Genomic DNA, 24488 nt, shown 5'->3' with positions numbered 1-24488 from the left:
GACTTTCAGTCATTTTTACTGCAGAAATTTGGAATAATGGAGTAGCAAAATTCTGTCGAATGTCTATTCAGTTCCATATATGTAATAATTGAAGCTCTATAAATAAATCAAATCAAATTGTTATCAGATCACTCCACTAAATTCTTGATATACACTATCTTATGTACCTGTGGTATGACTTTCAGTCATTTTTACAGTAGGAATTTAGAGTAATAGGATGGCAATATCCTGTGAAATGTCTATTCAGTTCACTATATATCACTACATGAAGCTGAGTGAAATGCACAAATCAAATTGTTATCAAATCACTTCATTAAATTCTTGAAATACAGTTTCTCTTGTACTCATGAATGACTTTCAGTCATTTTTACTGTAGGAATTTGGAGTAATAGGATGGCAAAAGCCTGTTAAATATCTATTTGGTTCACTACATATCACTTTTCCTTGTACCCATAATATAATGTTGAATATATTTACTGTAAAAATTTAAAGTATTGGGATGGCAAACTCATGTAAATTGCCTGTTTGGTTATATACATGCAACTTTAGAAAGTCTTTAAAATAAACAAATCAAATTGTTATCACATATCACTACTATACTCTTGAACTACTATACTATACTACTATTCTCATAGTCAGTGTAGACGTAGTTTAGGTAGGGGACGGGAGACGTTGTCACTTAGCCTCACAGGTTACATCTTGGCGATAAGCCTAAGGTTACATTATTATGTAAAGATTATTTTATTATTTGTGTAGCTTTTTTTGTACGTTAAAAGCACAGTAACCACGGACAGTTTAATCGTATAGGCCTAAATATTCGATACAGGACATGGAAAATTGAGCGCGAGCATCCCATAGCATGGAAAGCAGGTGCTCGTGACCAAGCTGCCTTTGTTGATGAGCTAAGAACGAGAACGTGCTGTGACTTCCAACATCACAATGTGTCAATAACCTGGAATGATGCGTCATAAGAATAGATTATCGAATGCAAGATTATTTTTTACTGAAACATTACACATTGCGGACTCTGTGTGATGGCGCTTATCGAAAGTGCAAGGGAGTGTACTGTAGTCAGCATGCCAGATTATTGCGGTGAGTTTTGTTGTTGTTGTTTTTTCCAGATATAGCCATATGCCAAAGATTTTATGAGAACCCATACGTCAAATACAATGGTTAAAAAAGAAAAAAAAAATGTACAAAACTAGCTTGTACATTTCATGTTAAAATAATAAATGTTCTTACGTACTTGGTAGGTCTACCTTATATTAAAAACATTTATATAGTGTACGATCTGTAACTGTGTATCAGATCGAAAGCGTATGTGTGCAGAAGGTGTCATAAAAAAAAAAGAAAAGTGTTGTAACGGCCCTAGTGTCGCTGGACAAGGAGCAGGACGGACAGACGTGTATTAACACACGATAAAGACACCGGCGCTCATATGCAACATAAACAGTGAACATAAAACACGAATACAGATAACGAACTATGTGAACACGAACATGGGCATTGACCGACTAAGATGCACACTCCCACAGCGGTTTAAACACACAGACGTTACAAGACTAAACCATGTGCAGTTGCGCGTTAATTACACAGGCGTGGTTACAAACAAGACTATGAACTCCCACTGCACGCGGCGGGCCGTACCACATGGCTAGTGTGAAGGGGAGCGTTCCATGACAACTGTATATAAAATGTGTTAGACAAAATATAGCGTACCGGTCAAAGGTTCAGACACGCGTGACTGAATATATGTTTTTCAAAGGTTTAAATTCATTCTAATGTAATGGTATATACTTAGAATTTATAGAATATATATATTCTTCAATTCTATCTTCTCAGGGGAACCTCCTCCGTATGAGCCCATTTTCAGGCGACCAGTTAACAAGAGGCGAGTCCGGCAATCTCTCAGTGCTTCTCCGATTTACTCCTCCACATCAGCTGACTTTAAAAAACCATTTAAAGCTCTACACATCATGGATCACAGAATGTCTGTTATTAACGCTATACAAGAACTATACTAAGGCCATAGATCTAGACTAAGACTATAAAGTTATTTCACTTAGCTAAATAACTTTAATACATAATTTAAATCATGCAATGTGTAATAATATTTCTTGTTTTTGTTCAGGAGATGTGCAGACATTATCTGCTGTATTATTTTTGTGGCTGCCATTGTCACCTATATTCTTATTCGCTCCCTGGGTAAGAAACATTTCCAACTACACTTTCATGGGGGAAAAAAAATCATTATTATTGTGGGCTCAAGCGGAAGGTCTTTTACCCATGTATGGCTTGTGAGATATCCTTCTAACGGAGGTTCTAACACAGCGTGGCTGCTTGGAGACTCTCGTCATGTCGTGTTGCCCCAGAACTCCACTGGGATGTTTTGTGGAGCTGGAGTCAATGTGTAAGTCCCTCACATACTGGATAAGTATTTATATCTTCACAGGAATACCAAAACAGCACACCCAGTATGTAAGGAACACCGTCAGTATTCTTTCGAATGGACTTTAGTGAGTCGGACTAGGGTTACAATGGAGCTGTGCAGGTGCAAATCATGTGGAAACATGAAACATCAACAAGACAAGATGGGTTAGACTTTAGCTTTAAGATTTTCATGATTGGCACTGCACAGCAACAAGTGGAACCAATCAAATCACTTGTGTTTAATGATTGTCTCTAAACCAAGGGGTCCAAACTCAGGTCTAGGAGTGTCACAACACTGCAGAGTTTATTGGTTACCCCAGTCCAATTCACCCTCGAAGAAAGAACACTTAGCTGGGTAGTGGTGTGACTCTCCAGCACTGAATCCTGATACACATACTCAAAAAATTGAATAAAAATTGTTTATTTAATTGGCTAATATTCATGTGTCAAGCTGCATTTGTTTCCTGCATCCTCTCGTGTTTCAGTGACAAACCAAACGTCCTCTACTTTGACCTTCTGAAGTGTGCCAGAGCAACGACAGAAATGGACGCCATTCTAGAGGGTCTCCAGTGTCCAACCACTCAAGTGAGATTTCCACACAAATGTCCTGTTGACATTGTACAGAAACCAAACACGTATGTCAGTAGCCTTTTAGAAATATGCACATGAGACTCATTTATTACAAAACAGTTTAGCATGTAGTATGTGAATGCCAGTTTGTAAGTCTGGGGGCTTGGGTCTCCTTTTGCTGCTTGGTTTGGGAGCCTTTTGCTCTATCATGCAATGAACAATGTGTAAATAGTGTAGATAGAAATATAAAAAGCAACACTGTGTTTAGCTACTCAAATAAGATCTCCTTCACTCTGTGTGTTTGTGCGTTGGTTTGCAGGTCTGTGTTAAAAAATGCCCTTCAGAGTTCTGGAAGTTGCCCCCAGAGGCGTATGCCCCAAATGCCCTGCCTAAAGACTTCTTTCAGCAGCAGTATTGTGACCCTAGACTTGACCTCGCCCAAACCACATTGGTAAAACCTCACACTGCAAATAAGCAATGTAACCAGCTTCATCTCTGAGAAATAAACCCTCACCTCACTCTTGACAGAACAGAATTTGTCGTATCAAAAGTCTTTGCAATATGCAACTCTTTGTACATGTAATTCATGCATTGGCTTAGCCACTCACGCATACATAGCATTTGTGCATACATAGCATTCTGCATGTTAATGAGATTTTCACATGCATTTCCACTACAGAGTGTCCAAGACATCCTCAATCAAGAGCTTTGTCCATATTTCTACACGCCAAGTAAACCAGGTAAAGACAGCAGGATTACACAACTACCTGTTAATTTGTCCATTCTGTTTTGTAACAGTTTGACTATGCTATGTACCAAAACATAACCAAACCACCAGGAAAGTACTTATACCTGCAGTGATAAGTCAGCAGGTTTAATTGTTAGTCATATTATTTTCTGTCTCTCCCTCCACCCAGAACTAGGGAGATGTCTGCCTAGCTTTGACTGGCAGGACGTTCCTCCAGACTTCTCTCTCCCTGGATTCGCTTCCGTTTATGAAACAGTCGAGCACATAAAGGGATATATGGAGTAATCCTTCACACACACTCACACACACATTTCACTCTCAAGCTACTACACATATGCCAATCATCAGGACTATATTGTTTTTATTTCCACTGTGATGTTTCTGTCTCCTCTAGTGGAGGGTCTGGAGCGTAATGACGGCACCGTGCAGAGACCATACCACATGCCCAGGTCTCTGTGGCAAATCCTCCACAAGAGAGACAGCTTTCTCCCTTAATGAATAAACCATCCAGCATATATTTGAGTCTTTTTTCTGTTGTTGTAACTGTAAAACTGTTCTCAACAGCATTTCGACCACTGTTTTGTTCAAAAGAGATCTGACGGGGCGGCCTCTGGACTGATCCAGTTTTGACCGAACGGCAGACACACACTGGATGTTCTGGCAAACATTTACATATCTGGCTGGACCTTAACCATGTTGCTCTGTTTATTTGATACGCCTACTCTTTTCATATACCGCACTGCTTATTGTGTAGGAGTAGGCTTGCTCCTAAATGTGGAGTATATGAGAGGCTTAAGGGGAAGTTGATATATTTAATTGAGTTTTAGTTCTTTGCCAACCTCTCTCATTATGTGTGAAAGATCACATTTCATGGGATGCTACAATATATTTTTTTTAATTCCTGAGTGTAATAATGTCAAGATTGGCCACCCTCCTGGACTCCCTCTTTCCGTGGTTTCACGTCTTGCGCTGCAGGCCGCTCCCCCCTGCAGCGTTGGTCAAGACGGGTAGACGCTTACCTGGGATCTCGTCGTTATCAAAATAAACGTGAGCCTGCTTCTTCCGGGAACGACGAGATGCCCGTGTACAGGCAGCCACGACCAAGGCACACAGCAGGGTTTAAATACATGAACTAGAAACGAGGGACAGGTGTACGCAATCAGTGTGAGGACAAAATGAAACCGTGGAACGGAACCAAACACAAGACATGGAAAACACGGAACATGGAAGGGACTGATCGTGACAATCAGCATAGATTATTTAACACAAAGATTCAGAACTGCTGGTGCTGTGTATTTAATCATCTAATATAGACACCAGTACCTCCACTAAAGCCTGCCATAATGATATCAACATCAAATGCAAAAAAAGTAATTTTGTTTCCAATAGTAAAACCAAAAAAAAAAGCCAAACAAATAAAACGTGATGATGGACATGCGCCTCTTTAAAGGATTTTCTCAATAAATATATGTAGAATTTATGACTATAACAGAAAACAGCAAAGAGAAAAATGCAAGAATGCATATGGCGAAGGACGTATGGCAAGTATGGCAAATTCCTCCTAAATGTCTATATGGTTCCATCAATGCAATATTTGAAGCTCTATGAAATAAACAAACCAAATTGTTATCAGAACACTCCACTATATTCATGAAAAACACTTTCTCATGTACTCATGGTATAACTCATTTTTACTGTAGGAATTTGGAATAATAGGATGGCAAAATCCTGTTCATGCCTATTCTGTTCCATATATGCAATAGTTGAAGCACTATAAAATACACAATTCATATTGTTATCAAATCCTTCCAATATATTCTTGAAATACACTTTCTTGTGTATCCATACTATTACGTTCCAATGTTTTTACTTTAATTTGGAGTAAAAGGATGGCAAAACCCTGGTTTTCTGTATGGCTTTAGCCACTCCTGCTGCATGTTGGGTGTCTTTTTTCCATGTTGTCTAGCTGTGTGCTCACATGCATGAGTACTTGTCTCTCTCCCCCTTTCTTAGCTCACAATCTGATTCCAGTTTTCGAGTGCAAAATACAATCCTTGCTGTCACGTAGGAACCCAAACCAGGCGAAACTCTCTCTCCTGGGGGCTACGTGTTGACATACAAGCTGACAGCAGGGCCCAAACTTCGGGAATTAAACCTTAACAAGCTTGCCTCTCTAGGTAACTCAATTAGCGAGTAGGCTTAGTTAAAATAACAGCTTTAGTGAGCAAGGCTCCGATGAAAAACGCAAGTTATGATGGCCATTCACACTCCAGACACATTTTTTCGTAACTCAACAATGACTCCTAAGTTCTTTCAAACTTCTCAGTAAGGAATTCAAATCTGAAAAAGGACGTTCAAGAATAGTTTTGAGATGTCATTCACCTGGTTCTGAAAACTTGACTTGTAGAGTAACATACCATGCTGATGAGGTTACAGTGTCAAGCGTGAATGTGTGGAAGCTTGACTTGGAAAAAAGACAATGAATTGGCCATCAAGTCTACAACAAAAGCATGCCAGCTAACATTGGTACTCACCCCAACCTGCCTTTGCACTGTGCAATTCCAGCAGTCTTAAACATTGTTTTGCATTTCAAACTGTACAAGACGATGCATCTGAAACCTTGACCAAACTCCATGGCACAGTGCTCCATCGATAGTTGTTCTCAATATTGGTCTACAGATTTTCTGGAAACTATCATGCTAGATCATTAAGATATTGTGCTTTTGTCACAACAAATGTGAAATCAAAAAGGCATTCTATCTGCTGCCACAACTGCACAAAATATTTTTGTGTCCCACATACTTCATGCTCATTTCGCTATACCGCTGTTATTTGTAGTTGGCATGTGAGCTATGGCAGGCTGTTTCCTATTGGTTGTTTTTATACGCGTGTTGCGTATATGTGTACTGCGAGATTTTAGAGCAAAATTTCTGACACTGCATGAGGAGACATGAGATGCCCAGTCCAACATTTCAGTAAAAAAAAAAAAAAAAAAAAAAGTCAATCATTCATATTTTGAAGCACTATAGACTTTTTATGGTCTGAAGCTATAGTGGAATGGTTTTCCAGGCTGGACGAGGTATGAAGTGAAAACACGGACTCGATCATCTCCACGTGTGGACTCTGTGTCCAGCAGGGCCTCTCCAGGAGCCTGGATAGTGACCGATTTGTCCCCTCTGCTGTCCCTGCTCTTAGAGCGGTGCCTGTCTCTCCGATCCCTGAAACAGCACCACACACGCACGCGCACACAGATGTATATAAACATTTATATACACAGTATACTCCAAGTTGGTACATAAAGCAACATAAAATGGATAATCGTTAAATAACGATACGGTGGTACCCTCAGTGTTTGCAGTAGTGTACATTCACATTTGTATGTTCTAGACAAAACATCAATGCCCGCCCACATTTAGGCAAAAGGGAAGAATGTCGGGAAATGGCATACGCACCTGTGCTTGCGAGAGCTACGGGAATGGGAGGACTTGTAGGAGTAGCCTGAGTACTGTGACTCGTTGTCCATGTCTGGGGCCAGTGCCTGGGGTTTGTGGACCTCAGCTCCACCCCTGGAACGTTCTGTTGCTCTGCGCAGTTGAGTTTTGCGCTCTGAGATAGATTTAGAGGATAGCGCCAGCGGCAGCTGCAGCAGTTCAACCTTACTCCTGAGAGAATCTATTTTGAAGGCTGAAGAGGAGGAGGACTAACCTGAGGGAGGAAGAGAAATAAGTATACCTTTAAAGCAAATACCATAATCCAGAGCAACACATCTCAGAGTGAACACGCTCCCTGTTAATCAAACCAAAGACTGGTGGTGTCAGCACAAAGCTCTATCTGCTCTTAAAGGTGAGCTACAAGTGCCCACAATTTCATTACAATCTGTTCTCATTCAGAATGAACAAGTGCATATAAAATCAGAGCAACACCATAATATGTAGAGATCTATAAAGATCTCTTTTTATATATTTCAATGAATCCATTAATGTCCCGGAACAGTGATAGTATAAAATTAAGTCACATTTTGAAAATGAACATCTTGAATACACACTGAAAATTCAAACAAAGGTTGTAGTCTTCATCTATTAATTGAACTGTGCAAGAATAATGAACAAACCAGAAAATAGCATTACACACTACTTCACCTTCAAGGTATTAAATGTGTTTCACCCTAAGGAAGCAATTTACAAAAACAGGCCCATCATTCAACAACTTTGTGAATCAGTGCTTTCACAATTCTCACACTCACCACAAGGTCTCATCACACACACACACACACACACACACACACACACACACACACACACACACACATACACACACACACACACACACACATTCCCCAGCCATCTCCCATCATCTCCAGGGTTACCAAGCTTGGCTCTTACCAAGGGAATGAATAAGGGGGTACAGGAGCAGTGAACAGTGTGGGGGCTACGTTTCTATGGTTACATGACCTTTAACCACACAACCCTATTTCTGGGGAGAGCAAAAATATGTCAGTGAGCTGTTTGTATGTTTACCTGGGTCTTTGTGTGTGTGGTCAGCTCTAAAATAACAGCAGCAACTGTCATTGAAGAAGCTGTTGTGTGGGCCTGAGTAGGTACTAAACACATTCTTAAGAATAGTGACTCTTAATCCAATTCCTTTAATGAAGAACCACAACTTTCCTCACTTTCTATTTCTAAATGTCTGTCCCCTTCTCTCTGATTGGCTGTATATGAAGGGAACGCAAACTTGATTAGGAAGCCAAAAACACAGACCTCCTCTTTCTGCTGTGTCTATGTGCATGCACTTCTCACTCACCCACTTGTCAGGGATTGTTTACAAAACTGATAATACAGTCAAGGATACTATTTGTCGAGGGCAGACTCCCAACACATGCCACTCATCAATCTCAAATAGGGGCTCTTGGATTCTCTCACACACACACACACACACACACACACACACACACACACACACACACACACACACACACACGCACACACACACACACACGCTTCTCACAGGAATTGTAAAAACAGTAGGCCTACATTTGAACAGAATAGAATGGGACCATAACCCCATACATTTTATGATAAAGTTTAAAATAAAAACTCATATATAAAAACATAACTCTCGAAGAAAATTAAGAGATCAGTCCAAATTAGTATCTCTGCGTTTGGCAATGATTTCAATTCCACAGTCTGTTGAATTCCACCACATGTACAGCTCTTTGTATTTAATGAGATTCTGATTAGGTAATCAAAGCTTATTTAACAAGCAGTGTGAAAGACTGGTGGAGAACACCTCAAGATGCATGAACAAGCTACAATCAAAATCTGAGATATTCCACCAAATACTGATTTCTTAACTAATCCTAAATTAAAACATTAGTACCATAATCCTTAGTCCTTAACACTGATCTTAGACTATTTCATTCTTTTTTGAACCATAACATTAGCCATTATACAACAAAGGCCAAACTGGAGTCAGTGTAAAGGAGCCACTTCTACCAACATCTTAACAGATCAAAGTATAAATCCTTTCATATGTGTCAAAAACCAACCCTGGCATCACTGAGCCATTTCAAGAGGTGAGGGACGAGCTTCACAGAATTTACACTACACAGAATGTGCCTCTTCATCGGTAATGACATGATATCAGACAACAAATATGTTCCTTTTTGTCCCCTGCAATGTTGACAGGAGTCAGTCCAGAACAGGGCTGCACAAATAAGTATACAGTAATGAGCAGTGAAGATGATGTCTTGCCACAACACAATGGCAATCCCAGTAAGCCCTGCCTTATCCATTGTGCGTAAAGAGAGGCCAAACCTTTATTTTCTATTCTGTAGAACGCTTAAAGAAATAAAATAAACTCCTTCCACACTCTTTATTCTTTGCTCTCGCATAGTGTTAATTTATAAAATAAAGGATACAACATAGACATATGATGATATTAATGCAAAATACCCTCTTGGAGCCCATGTGCCTTGCAGGGGTCCCAGTGCAAAAGAACCTGAATTTGTTTAAGTCACCCATCCACACATTCCATAAGGCGAAGAGAGATGAGGACCACCATCTTGCCTCAAGTTGACATGGGCACATTATGGGTTCTCGAGCAAAATGGCACCTGTTGGATTGCCAGTTTGTCACTGATGGCGTGAGTGAGTATTAACATACATGTATTGGGCAAAGTGCTTGGGGGGGGGGTCCCTTTAGTGGGCAGATTCATTTCCTCAGCCATACATTTTCAGTCTCATTTTAGTTCCATTTCTTCATCTTCACTGACTAATTTTTTTTTTTAAACTGTCACCTCAGTTCCCTTGTTCCAACTTTAGCTTTACCTGATAAAAAAAAACACCTCACATATCTGGACTTTCATTTGAATGCTTTTTATTCCAACTCGGTGCATGTGCTGAAGGTTCGTCTGTCCTGTCTCTCTCTTCTCAGTTGCAGACAATACAATATTTGCAGGTTTCTCCCAGGAGAAAGGCATGCTGGGATTCTAGTAAAGAGCTACACCGGATGTATGAAATGGCAGGAATGCCACACCCTTATTGTGTGTGTTCATGTTTCAAATGTGTAAGTAAAACTCTTTACAATGTCTCGTGTAATAAATCAGAATCCTGTAGAATGGATCTCGGGCTGAGCTGGTTCTGTTGGCCCTTCTTCGTTACCTAAACAGGTTGGAAAGATGACCATACAATTGTTACAGTCTGCAGGGGTAGTACACCATAAGCAACATAATTACATCAACTCCAAAATCAATACTAAACATTATTCAAATACATACATAAAATTCTTAAAGTTGAAATTAGGAATTGCTACAGGTTTGAAGGCCAGTTTTCAGTCTGGCAATAGCAAGACCCAAGATCTGCGGTGATGTTTTAATATTCAACTGTGTGCTCCATTTAAACTCAACCCCAAATTATCCCAGTGATTCCAGATTAGTTCTTTTTGTTTGGTACAATCAAAAAGAATTGTGCTACAGCATTAAACAGGTTTAGCCCCAGTATTTATAAATTGCTTCTTTGACACACTTACCATCGCTCGACCCAAGATAAATAGATGGTGTCCTGATAATGGAGGAAGACCCATGGATGGTGTCATCTGAACTGACTGACAGGTGACTTTTTTCTCACCATTGTGAGCAGTCTACACTGGTCTGCTTCAATCTCCTATGAAAATGAAAACAAGGAGTTAACCAGGATCTCACAAGTGCACAAAGCCATTCTTTTAAAACATAACATGAAAGTGCTAGCTAGCTGCAATGATAGTGTGTGTGTGTGTGTGTGTGTGTGTGTGTGTGTGTGTGTTGAGAGAGAGTGAGTAATATATCCACTTTACCCTAAGCTGATGCAGGTTTTTCATCAGTCCCTCCATTCTTTGAAAGATTCCATCCACATTTTTTATCATGCGCTGCCGTATGCTTGCTCGTGATTGGCAGGGCCTCGTTTCATGCCTCAGCATCTCCAGGTGTGAACGGCCTTTTGGTGACTGGCAAGGCATCTCCTGCCCTTCTTGCTGTGAGGACAATGATGTCACTTTCTGCTTCTGACTGGCAGCCTCTAAAGGATCCAAGGATCCAAGGATCAACAGTCTTAGTGTCCTGACTGGCAGAACACAAAGGGTGCAAAAAAGTTGGTAAATATCTGAGCTGCTAAAATTCTATTTATAAAAACACCACCACCACCACCAGAAATATACTGTTTAACTATCATAGTGCAACAATGACTGTGTAACGGAGTGTAACAAATTCTTACCATCTTGAAAAGCAGCATCAGCCACTTTAGCTTGTCCTCCCACATAACCCTGCCCACCAGTATGCATGTAGGCTTCTGATTGGTCAGTTGGGATAGTAGGTGTGAGAACATTTTCATCATCACTCTGTGAATCTCTCTCTATCGAACCAGACTCTTCTGATAGGGAGCCATCTAGGGACCAAAGGCATCAGCCATAAGTACCACAGAGAGCAAATCCTATGACATTGTATACAAACAAAAACAAACATGGGCTTACCTAGACGACCGACTTGATTACCATGCAACCGTAGAACCGCAGACCTAGAGGAGATGTCAGGAGTCCAATCATTGTAAGTGCATCTTTGAAATTCTGCCTTCTCTTAACAGCATTACAGCAGCATTAGAAAACTTTAAAAATCCTGAGTACTTACGGAGCTGTTGATCCTTGCTCGGTGGCTTCAATGCCTCCAGAGGCCGAGGAGATGGTCTTTTCTAACAGGTTCTTCCATCTGTGGAAACATCGCTAAAGCCATCAGGTCCCAATTTCTACAACAGCACAATGTTGTTAAAATCATCTGAACATAAATGGCCTGACACCATAAATGTTATCACAAAACAGACACAGCAGTGCTGACTGGTTGACCTTGATGAGAAGATGGTGGGTCAGAGAGAGACAAAAAAACAAACTCACGTGTTTTTCTCAGAGGAAGTCCCAGCCACCAGCTCGTATATCTGTCTCTCTGATGTACTGATCACATACAAGGCCTTGTTATCTGATAGAGAAGAGCAGGCTGTCAAACAATGTATTCAAACTAACCCAAATGCAATTTGTAACTGGCTTCTTAATTTTTTAAAAATAAAATAAAGACATAGTTATTCCAGACCCATTCATCTATTCTGTCTATTCACAGCTGTAAGAATAACTACAAATATACCTGTAGCCACAGATCTGACAAGAGATGAATCCAAGCGAACAACGGGGCAAAAGGGGGTTTTGAGGTCCGTGTTCCTACCCCAAACCCCACCCAGTGAGCGCGCAGGACATCGCAAGATCAAACGGTCACCTGAACCCCTTTGGAGTAGCACCAACAGGTCTGAGAGAAGCAGAGCATGAATGTCTGAAACACACACACACACACACACACACACACACACACACATACAGAGTGAGAATGGACCTGTCAAGTAATCATTTGCAAGAGGAAAAACAAAAATGTGATTTGTTCAGCTGTGATGATCTCTTACCTATAGCTTTATCTTTACTAACTTTCCAAGTCAACGGTCCTTCGTGGATCATTTTCTTAGTGGTCAGGTCCAGATTCTACATAGAAAAAGAATATAGTTAATAATTCATACTCTGGATCAGGTGCTCCAAGACCAGAGAAGCTGTTTGGAAGGCAGATGGTGGATACATAGTAAGGCCGTACCTTGAACTGAGCAGCGACAGGACTGGCCTGCCTCTCCAGAGGGGACAAGTCTAGCCTGCGCTGATAACGGCTGAGCAGTTGCCGGTGCTCCGTCTCCCTGACGACCTCATTGACAGCTCGTAGTATCCCACGGCAGCACGCCTGTGCCCTCACCAATGTCTGCAGGTCTGGAGAACCAGCTGTTGTGGGGGCACATACTAGTGTTAATCCAGGAGAAAGGGTGTGTGTGCTTGCCTCCTTGGTAAACTGGTATGTGTGTGTATACTGAAGTGTTTTCATGGTTCAATACATTGTGTGTGAGTGTTTCTATACATGCCTTCTGTGTGTCTGATGATGTTATCCAGCAGCAAGGGGTATTTGGTGAGTCTCTGCATCTCAGACACTAGAAGGTCCTTTAATTGTAGTCGGCGGCAGTGAGGGCTGGCTTCACATTCCTAACACACACACACACACACACACACGAATGAGCCAAGGACATCTAAGTCCAAATGTGGATTCTGTTGACTGCAACACCAATTTATACCTAAAACAGCATCACTAGAAGTTATGTGCTGCAATAAAAGTCAAATATAAAAGACTGGATAGTCTCCAATTCAAAGTATGGGTCAACCAATTCACAACCCAGCCCACTAACAAATATGGCAGAAGCTCTAGTGTTTGTAGGTTTGTCCAAAGGCTTTATACCTCTAAAAAGTGTTACCTGTATAAGGTGCGCGAAACGCGGGTCTTTGCATTTATTTTTAATGAGCTCCAGTGCCTGACTCTGCTGACTGCACAGGTGAGACACCTGCTCCTGGAACTCCTCTCCTGCAGCGTCTTCAAACTATCACGCACACACACAAACACATGAGCTACTGACATATCAAGTAAAGCAACAAGTATATCCCACACTGCACAGAACAACCCCTTCATTTTAGACAGCACCAAAAGATGATGTGAACTAGAAAGGGAGTAACACTAGCCAGCTCTCACTCTAGACACCATGATGTCTCCGATGCCTTGAACTATAGAAGAGTCCCTCAGCCTCTTCATGGACTCACACAGATTCGCTGAAACACAAATGCAACACCACAAAACAGAATCTGTTTAAGCGAGCCAGTGTATATGTGGTTTGTTAGAAAGTTGTGTCAGTGGGCAACAGAACTCTACTTGTGTCATGAAGGCCACCGCAGAAACAACATGTACAGCCTCCAGTCCATACCTGCTCACAGTAATGGCATGGTGCCGATAGCTGATATTGTTCTGTCATTAAATTCTCAGTTTGGGTGGGTTTTACACTTCTTTAATCTTGATTATGATTTAGACACCAAGTAGGCTTCAGAAATTTAGGTTTGAAAACACACTAAGACAAATGGAGCAGATTTACACGCACACACACACGCTCGCACACAGAGAGACTGACCATGAAGACTGTAGACCTGGGGCAGGTTGGGGAAGATACAGGAAAGTTCTTCGACGGTCAAAAGGTTCCTCATCTTCTGGAAGAACACCTGATCGAGAACCCTGAGAGTCCGCAAGTGAGATGCTTCCGTTGTGAACAGCTCTGAGGAAGAGGATATAGCAAAGTCACTACAATTTCTTACAAACGTTACACAATTCAGAATTCCACATTTTCATGAGTCAGGATAGAATTATCATATGTGCATAATAAATAGAATACTGTATGTTCAAAAGATTTAGTAGCTATTTAGTTTAAGTTAGATCAGTAAATAATTTTTTTCATTTTACATGTTAACTGTGTACTGGGAGTTGTCTTTTATAGTCAGTTGCTGTGCACCACATTTGCTGTTTTACCATATATGACAGCCTGCCGTTCGATCTCCCGGGAGCCGAGAGAGGCGAGTGTGTGCGGCTCCACTGTCTCCTGCCAGTTCTGACAGTGGACCGTGTCCTCTTCCAAAGGAGGTGCATCAGGCAACAACGCCAGTGGTGTATCCACACTCCTACAGGAAGGGAAGGAGGCATGGGGAAAGAGAGAAAGAGAGACAGAGCTTCAGCAGCAACTTACTAAGATAAATCAAGGTGACGGATATGGATGTTAAAGAACTGGACGGCAGGTGTGCATGTGTGCTCATTAGCATCAGACTAATGAGGTGTATATAGTTATAATTACATCTCAGTCATGCTCACGGATCTCTGCGTCCTGGTGCAAGGCGGTGACATACCTGTCCAGAGTAGATGCTGGAGGCCGGACATTCATGGCTCAGGAACCTCAGCAGCTCTTCCACTAGTGTGTCTACTGAAATATCTTGAATGTTGGATGATCTCTTTAGTGTTCGTTTCAGTATCTGTTCATTCAGCTGAAGAACACCTTTTCTGAACGGGTTATCAGACGCAACAATGGTCCTTAAAAATTCCACATTACCTATTATGATGTAATAAACCGAGGTGTGAGAGCTGCAGTAGTGATCTAAGCCAGTTAGCTAGCTAGCTATGTTCTTGTCCAGACACTTTAATGCCTCATGGCTGGTGCAATGACACAATATTCAACATTTCCCTCTGATTCTACTTTTAATTATGTGACATTAGCTAAGCAACTATAAAGCTACTCTTGTCCAAAAATGCCAGTGTCGTTAGACGTATCAAAACGTATCAAACATAGCTTTAGCTAGGCTAGCTAATCAGACCTTCTATGAAACAATCACAACTTAGTAAATTCATAGTTGTTAATCACAGTAAAGTGTTTTTTCTTTTTGTTGTTTAAAAAGAGTTACCTTGTTACCTTGCTAGCTAACAGTTAGCTAGTAACAATGCCTTCAAAAGTAGTTCTCCACTGATACAAGATACCTAAGAGAAGTTTGGCTCGGAATGTGACTGATTGAAAAACAAAAATACATCACAAATAGCGTTATGCAATAATACCTAAAGTGCATGCATCAAATACAAACAGTCCCCAATGCAAACCTCTTTTACAAGGCAGCTATTTAGCATCTGCTACTTCTGCAAAACAAACCCAGTCTTGCATGTTAGTGTTAGCTATCCAGCTAGCTAGGCATTGCTCCAGGACAGGTTTTAGTATAGCCAAAATAATTTGATTGCCTGTTAATTTTTTTAAAAAGTTGATGTAGAGATGTGACATTTTACTAAGCGTGCCCTGATAAAAAGCTAATAAAATAGCTAAGGGCCAGATTCTGTTATATCATTAGTTAGTGTCATGTCCGTTGATGCAGGAAAGAAGAGACAGGAAACAGTGCGTTACCCTGTGGCCTTTTATTAATGCAGAGCTCTTGAGATGTCACTTCACAACACAGTGCGAGTGAGATCTAAAGCATAACTTTGCAACAGACAGACATATTTCTCTCGCCTTGTGCCACTTCTGCTTTTGTGTTTTTCCATCTCAGCCGTCACCTCTGTTTGACCGTCTCGTACACATGTCTTCTTGCATAATCACACATATGCACGTCTAGGGCATTTCCTGTTATGTCTGGACATACAGTAATTATTTTATTTATTCAAGCATTAGTCCTATTCCATTCTGCACATTATTCTCTACTAGTGTAAGCTTAGCATTCATTTAATTTCTGAAACTCCACAATTCCCCCTTTTGATCTCTACAAAGAGATCACCAATCACACTCCTTTATTCTGGCATCTCCTGTCTCTACGTCCCTTTCCCCCTGTATCAGTGGCATCATCGTGGTACCCTCATGCACATCTTTCCTTTCTATCATAGGTGAGATTAGTCTAACCATTAACGCCCTAATACATGAAATACAGCAGCACCCGCATGTCACAGCAATTCCTGTGAATGTGGCTAATGAAACCATCAATGACACAATTAAGTCTTTCCACTGACCGAACCGGCTCTCCATTCAGGATTCCAACTGGTTGTTTATGCCTGAATTCTCATGCATTTCCTCTGATAGGGTCTTCAAACCATCCAATGCTCTACTAACCGACCCATCCGGAGCGGTATTATTAGCAATGAATGTACAACACACATCCTCAAGCATAGCGCAGACACCCCCCTTTTCCGCCAACAACATGTCTAATGCCATACGATTTTGCACCGCCATCAGTGAGGTTGGTCCCAGCTGATCTCTAAGTCCTTCCACTGCATCCCTAGTCAGGTTGGCTAGCCTGAGGACATTATAATGTACATAGTTAATCCGATCCACATTTTTATTTGGAGTAATGGGGAATAATGCAGAAAGTATCGGAATATTCTCAAATCCCCCTGCTATCTGGTCTGCTAACTTATATCTGTCCGGAACTCCGTGAGGTATTCCTATTGCATCTATGTATGTGGGGGTATTCCTTGTTAAATCAAAATGGTATGCCTCTCGCTACTGTCTTGCTGCATCAGTTACCGGGTCCCTGTGTAGTTTTTTGCCTATCAGTAATAAAGGAGCTGCTAACCTGACCATGGCGCATGTCCCCTCCGAGTTCTCTGGCATGTTAACAACCAAAGTCATCCTTCCACAATAATCATACAATCCTGCTCGTGCCCATGAACCCACAGACTCGTTCCCAGTGACCGTGCCGTTACACCATTCCGCCGGGATGTGCCCCAAGCGTACTTGAGGTGTGCTTGAACTTCTAACGAAGCACGTGTAGTTCCCCTCCCCCTTTTCGGGTGAAAATAGTCCTGTCCTGGTTCTGTTACTGATGGGGGGGAAAATAACGCTCAAAGTGTCACAATTCTTAGGGTTTCTTTCCTTAGTCAGGCCAATCATGCACGCATAACCCTTGGGGTCTTTTTGTGGGAATAGGGGTGCCGGGGTGGTTATAAGTCTGGGTCTTGCGGCTGCACATGCTACACATCCACCAATCTCTACCCCCATTCTTCTTCAACGTCTTGTTGTTAATGTTTTAATCCTTTCCTACTGCCATGCTATTATTTAACCCAAGCGTGACCAAACTGTAAATGGAAACACACAACACAATACACCAACAAATAATCAAACAACACAATTGTCCAGAAGTCATCACTGGTGTTCTGTTCTTCTTACTTCGGGGTCTAAGGGTGGACTACCTTGACCCTTTTGCTCCCGGGGATTATTCTGCCCCTTCCGGGTCAGGTGAGTTAGGTGATGTTTCAGCAAGGTCCCTCGCTGTCTCTTGCAGACTCCTCTGCGGTGACTCTGCGGCGGCGCACTGGCTCAGATGAAACCACGTTTCCCCTTTACCCTTCAGGCGTACGGCGTGGCTGGTTCTTTCTGTCACCTGGAATGGACCTGTCCACCTCGGCTCACTCCATTTTCTCTTGATGACTCTCAGCAGCCCCCAGTCCGTAACGGGTATCGTCTGGGTTTGTCTGCTCCCCGTCCGGTCCCCCTCCTGCGTGGAGAAAGCTGAAACGATACTTTGCAATTCATTAAAGTATGATGTGTGTGTGAGATGTTTTTCTTTTCTCATTTATTGTTAAGGGTCCCTGGGGTCCTGGAAATCCTCAACCTGTCTGCAATTCAAAAGGGGTAAAACCAGTTGTTGCATTTACTGAACATCTAATTTGCATTAATGCCAAAGGTAAGGCATCAACCCAATTTAATTTTGTCTGTGCACAGATTTTGGCCACTTTGTTTTTCGCATTTAGATTCATCCTTTCCACCTTACCTTGAGACTGAGGATGATACACTGCCCCAAATGAATGTTTCAGACCCAGCATTTTCTCTAACTCCTGCAAATTGCGTGCTGTAAAATGAGTGCCATTATCTGATCTCACCTTTCTCTGAAACCCATGGTGAGGAATGTACTGGTTCACCAGGAACTTTACCACTGAAGCACTGTCTTCCCGTTTTGTTGGCCACGCTTCCGGCCACCCTGTGTAGTTGTCTACGCACATCAATTCGTACGTGTATCCCTGTGCTGAGTCCACCATGTCTGTGTAGTCAATTACTATCTCTTCCCCTGGTGTTAATGACAACGGATACTTACCGGGTGCCACCTTAATTGTAGGTTTGGGATTGTACTGTTGACATACTCTACATGTCCCCTGCACTCTATGATAGCTACTCTTTCTGGTCCCTGCAAGGCCTTTGCCAGCTCCCTCATTTCTGCCTCATGTTTAATTGGTTTGTTTCCCGCTGTCCTAAACCCTGCTCTCATCCATTGTCTTAGCTCCACATGTGCTGCCCCTACCGTGTAAGCAGAGTCAGTATAAATATTCACTTCCTTGCCCTTTGCTAACTTCAAGGCCTCCACTACTGCCATTACCTCAGCTCGCTGTGCTGATTGCTAACCTTTCAGCCTTTCTGCTTTCACCGTCCAAAATTCATCTACTTCTCCCTGTGTTTCTGCCACCACTGCATACCCTGCTTTTATATCCCCATCTGGTCCTCTAAATCCACACCCATCAGTGAACATGTTCCCTGCTCCTGGAATTGGTTCTCCTTCTAGGTCTGGTCTCACCTTCTCCTGCTTTTTGACTTCCTGTTCGCACTGATGAGGCTCTCCTCCTCCCATCATGTCTGCCATGTTGATTCCTTCATGTGTGTACGTGATGTGTGGTGCTTCCAAAATTTTGCTGATCCTCTGTTGCCTTAGTGCTGTCAAGGTGAAGGCTTGTGAGTTCACGTATGCTATTACACTGTGTGTGGTTAGTACCGTGATTGGATGTCCCATTACCAGATGCGTTGTTTTCTGTATGGCTTTAGCCACTCCTGCTGCATGTTGGGTGTCTTTTTTCCATGTTGTCAAGCTGTGTGCTCACATGCATGAGTACTTGTCTCTCTCCCCCTTTTCTTAGCTCACAATCTGATTTAAGTTTTCCAGTGCAAAATACAATCCTTGCTGTCGCGTAGGAGCCCAAACCAGGCGAAACTCTCTCTCCTGGGGGCTACGTGTCGACATACAAGCCGACAGCAGGGCCCAAACTTCGGGAATTAAACCTTAACAAGCTTGCCTGTCTAGCTAACTCAACCAGCGAGTAGGCTTAGTTAAAATAACAGCTTTAGTGAGCAAGGCTCCGATGAAAAACGCAAGTTATGATGGCCATTCACACTCCAGACACATTTTTTCGTAACTCAACAACGACTCCTAAGTTCTTTCAAACTTCTCAGTAAGGAATTCAAATCTGAAAAAGTACGTTCAAGAATAGTTTTGAGATGTCATTCACCATCAGGTGTTGGAGCAGACCCTGGTGACCCTGCCAGACCCCGGCAGAGCAGACCTCGGTGCCGCTGCCTTTTTACCTCCCCGAGACTTAGGCATAGGTCCTCGCCCTAGGGGGAGGAATGTCCTCCTCTGTTGATGATGCCATCTCTCCACCAGTCACCCAGGGCTGCTTGCTGACTCCAGAGCGCCTAGATTCCCCTGAGGTACCTCCTCCACCTCCATCGACGGGTCCTCCTCATGATCCGACCCCAAGTCTGACTCTAGGGTGACGTTACGGCACTCCCCTCGCTCGCCATACTCCGCATATCCCTCTGTAAGGTCCATGTAGGACTCTGCGGATTCCACCTCCAAGTACCTGTCCTCATAAATAGGTAGGTCTCCGTAGTACCCAGCAGGTCCCTGCTCTGTTGTGATCCCATGGAGCGAAGACAGGATGAGTGATGGCCTCACCCTGGTACAGGAAAAGTCCGCGGTGTCCGACTCCGAGGACTGGAAATAGTTATACCAGTCATTATGGTCAGACGTAATCCCGTGTGACTCCTCCACCTCTGCCGCCAGACCACGCTCTTCTGCAGCAGGAGTCAGGAGGGTACCCAAGAGCACGGAGGGATTGCAGGCACTATTTGGGGAAGTGCGTCTTTTCCCCTTCTTCCCCTTCTTCTTGCCCTTCCCAGGCATCCTTCTTTGGTTGGTGTTTCTGTGATGATTCGAGGCTAACAGTATGTGGAGTAGGGGCACGTTCAAACACACATTTTTATTTAACACAGACGACACATCTAACACCGCACACCTCACTAAACACCGTTCAAACACCAACAACACGTACTACAACACAAGAGACATATATACACACACACGAGGATTACACATAATACAGAACAGGTGGACGACACGAAAGGGCGCGGCGACATGGACGAACACACACACGTACACACCAAGACGTTTGAGGAGGGGCGGGGCTGCAACGTGACATAACCAAATCTAATAAGGCACCCTATGCATAGTTTTTTTTCTTTCTTTAATCACTGTTGTCATCTTTTAAAGGTTAAACAACATTAATAATTTTTACACCATTTAATTGATTAGATACAAAACAATATACCTGCAAGTGCATCAGTGACGTCAAAGTGAACAGGAACTTCTAGACCTCCAGTGGAGCACCAGTACCAGCCAGCATCAGTCTTCTTCAGTCCAGTCATCAACACCGTGAAGGTGCCTTTCCCATCATCACTGATCTGCACTGCTGAATTCTGGGATGTGTTGGTCCTCCCCACTGTGTAGCAGGTCCAGTCTATAGATCTGCACCACTTCTTCGCCTCTTTCTTATATGCAGCGCTGTAGAGACACTGGACACTGACGCTGCTCCCCTCCTCTCCACTCACTCTGCTCTTGGTCACAGACACAGCAGGAGCTGGAAACAAAGAAAGGCACTTTTGTATGAATATGTATGGATGAAATATATGCGATATGAAAAATGTCACTAAACTGAATATTCAATATTCATAAAGAATTTGTAATACCTGATTTCACAGTGATATATAGCCGTGTTTTGACATCTGGTTGAAGTATTCCTGAAATCTCCACTGCACACCAATATGCTCCAGTGTTTCTCTCCTGTAGATCCCTCACAGTGACAGTAAAGAGAGTCTGAGCTGGGTTATCAGTTACTGTCACTTTCTTGTTTGTATTGTTGGCATATGCCATTGTTGCATGGCCCCTAAAAGGTGTGGGGCCTACAGGTCACTGCCTGCTCTGGTAATCTATTGGTAATCCGGCCCTGACTGTTTATGGCTTGTGTGGTGTAGTGGATGTTCAAAGAGTTTAAGTATTTAGTTGAACAGTTTCTTATAGTCTGAATTCATGTGCAGATATTGCTCATAGGCCATTTTAAGCAGCAGATTGGATAATAATTTAGGATTCGCAAATTTGGATGTGAGCAGTAGAAAAGATCATTAATAGATTATCAGATTGAAAAAGCCTTATGCTTATCAGATATGTGAAATAAGGTTTGACTGCCATAGTCAATTTGTGCTGTTTTCGTTTGACCTGTGCTGGGGTGGGTGAGTATGTTTCCTGAAGGTGTTATAGCTAATCCAAGAGCGGAGGAACATCTGTAAGCAGATCCACTTGCCAGCTCAGAGCGGCAGCAGCAGAGTCTTACAGACCATGAGGCGTGGGTGAGAAACGCTCCTAGAACGACAGCACTCACCACAAGCACAGTAGAGATTAGCCTGCTTATCTCAAATCTCTTGATGTCTCATATGTTAAAACTTAGTTCTCACTTTAAGTCATCATGCTCTGGGATGTTTTCATAGGTATACTAGGGAAGCCTACCTTGAGCTTGTGGAAAACATTCGAAAGATAATACCAGGTGTCCTATCATTACCAAACATTCAGTATGTAATTATAAAATTATTGTAGCTATAATAGGTCTTGTGTGAATAAATATCTATGTATAATTTCTTTTTACAGGGGTCAGTCTGAGCAGTGACTTCATCACAGGCTTCTGTGGGGAAACAGAGGAGGACCACCAGCAGTCGGTCTCTTTGATCAGGGAAGTGGGCTATAATGTAGCCTTCCTGTTTGCCTACAGCATGAGGAAGGTGAGATCCTATTTTGTCATTGTGTTTAACACTATCAAAAAACAGACATTCTCCCTGGTTCATGTGATGGTTCTATCAAGAAATTCACCATTGTCTATTATCATTTGGAGAATTGAAAGGGTCTTGTGGCTGCCAGTTGGGCTTTACCTTCTGACATGAAGATGTGTGTACCACACCCACAGAAAACTCAGGCATACCACCGTCTCGGGGACGATATCCCAGCTGAGGTGAAGAAGCTGTCGCCTGGAGGAGCTTATCTTTACATTCCGAGAAGATGCGGCTAAGGTCAACACCAGTTTCATCGACAGCAAACAGCTTGTCCTAGTGGAGGGAGTGAGTACTGCAGTGGGTTGAAGCCATGCTGTGTTACAACTGTGTTTGGAGCACTTCTGCTGTTAATAATTTGGGATTGCTGCATCTGTGTGTCTTGGTCATCATGTTTTGCATATCGATTTAACTAGATTTCTGCAAGAAAATAAATAGTTGCAGTAAATTCTCCTCCCTTATCTTATTTAGACCTGCTGGATCAACATCATGAGGTCTGTCTGACAACGATGATGAACAATGGCATTGTCTATCAGCTCAGCCCTAGCACCTTTTGGCATTTCATTTTGGTTTTGGCTTTGTTCTTTTCTGGAGGGCAAATAGAGTTTATGTGTTTATGTATTTAGGGCATTGTTTGGTCTATTTTAGTCTATTTGAGTTGTATGGTCACTTTCCCGTTTGTGGTGTTAGTTTGCGATTGCCGCATGGGTTTCTGTGGCCCTTTCATTTGAAACCCTTCCCTGGTTAGGCATAGCATTGTGTCTGTTTTGGATGCTTTGAGCTTTTTGTTATTTTTGAAGTGTTGAGAGCAGTTCACATCTTTGGTACCGGGAAATCCCAATGACTGGTTTCCCTGTGCTTGTGGTCTTTAGTGTATTACCTGCCATCAATAACTGTTTGAAGATTGGGGTCTTAGTTAATTTTGATTCTTGTTAGTGTCCTTCTTTTGAGGACATGCCTGGCGAATGCACAGAAAACTACCACAAGGTGTTTGCCACTTGTGTGTTAATATGCGCTACCAGTCATGCTGAGATTGGATCTACCGATATACACACTGATAACAGAATTTTATGACCATCTACATAACAGTGGGAATAACCACCCTTGGTTTGGATAACACTAGTGAGACGTTGTGGCATGGTATCTGGAGGCAATGTAAGAGCAGGAGAGAATTTCTGTCTGCTACAGTGCTTAGTCAAGCCTTTTATATTGTACAAATGTTATCTGCTGTTTTTGCTTGACTGAGTCTGTTTTCTGCAGGAAAGTAAGAAGTCATCTCAAGATCTTTGTGGTCGGAATGATGGGAATGTGAAGGTTATTTTTCCAAGAAAGGATTTGCTTTCTTATCCCACGGATACCAACCCTGTCACTGTTAAAGCTGGAGACTATGTACTGGTGAAGGTGAGCTCTTACTTCAGTTTGCTACTCCTACATGTATATCTGTCTGTGTTGAGACTAAAACAGGAGCATGTTTTTACACACACACACACACACACACACACACACACACACACACACACACACACACACACACACACACACACACACACACACACACACACACACACACAGATATATATGAGCTGTATGTGTGGAATATTTATTCTGGTAAGCCTGGTCTGTGATATGTAATATACATGGCTGTGAAATATACTGTACAGTTATGGCTACATTTCCATGATTATTGGTGACTACTCTCTCCTTTAGAGATTACCTCAGCCAGCTCTCAGAGTCTGCAAGGCCACGCCTTCAGCCACGCCTCCCTGAGTGATGGACACCCCAGACGCCTATTGATGCACAGGCAGCTGCATATTAGCCTGTAGGTTCCACCTTCTTAGTATCAGGACTGGGTGGGAGTGTGTGTCACAGACCTATAGGTCTTCCCAG

General features: G+C 42.4%; 1 protein-coding gene across 1 annotated transcript in view; it reads right to left on the bottom strand.

Moving 5' to 3' along the window:
- The window catches only part of LOC145655647 (homeodomain-interacting protein kinase 1-like), a 34248-nt gene extending 14199 nt beyond the window's left edge, over positions 1-20049 (bottom strand). The window contains exon 1 of the mRNA XM_081709141.1: positions 20009-20049. Within this exon, the coding sequence (XP_081565267.1) occupies positions 20009-20049 (41 nt within the window). The remainder of the gene's footprint in view (positions 1-20008) is intronic.
- Between the last annotated feature and the right edge of the window lie 4439 nt (positions 20050-24488).

This window comes from Electrophorus electricus, unplaced genomic scaffold (assembly GCF_041902795.1).
Source record: "Electrophorus electricus isolate QZ-2024a unplaced genomic scaffold, ASM4190279v1 Scaffold31, whole genome shotgun sequence".
NCBI lineage: Eukaryota > Metazoa > Chordata > Actinopteri > Gymnotiformes > Gymnotidae > Electrophorus > Electrophorus electricus.
Note: the sequence above shows the minus strand (reverse complement) of the source record. Positions and strands in the feature narration are given on the sequence as shown.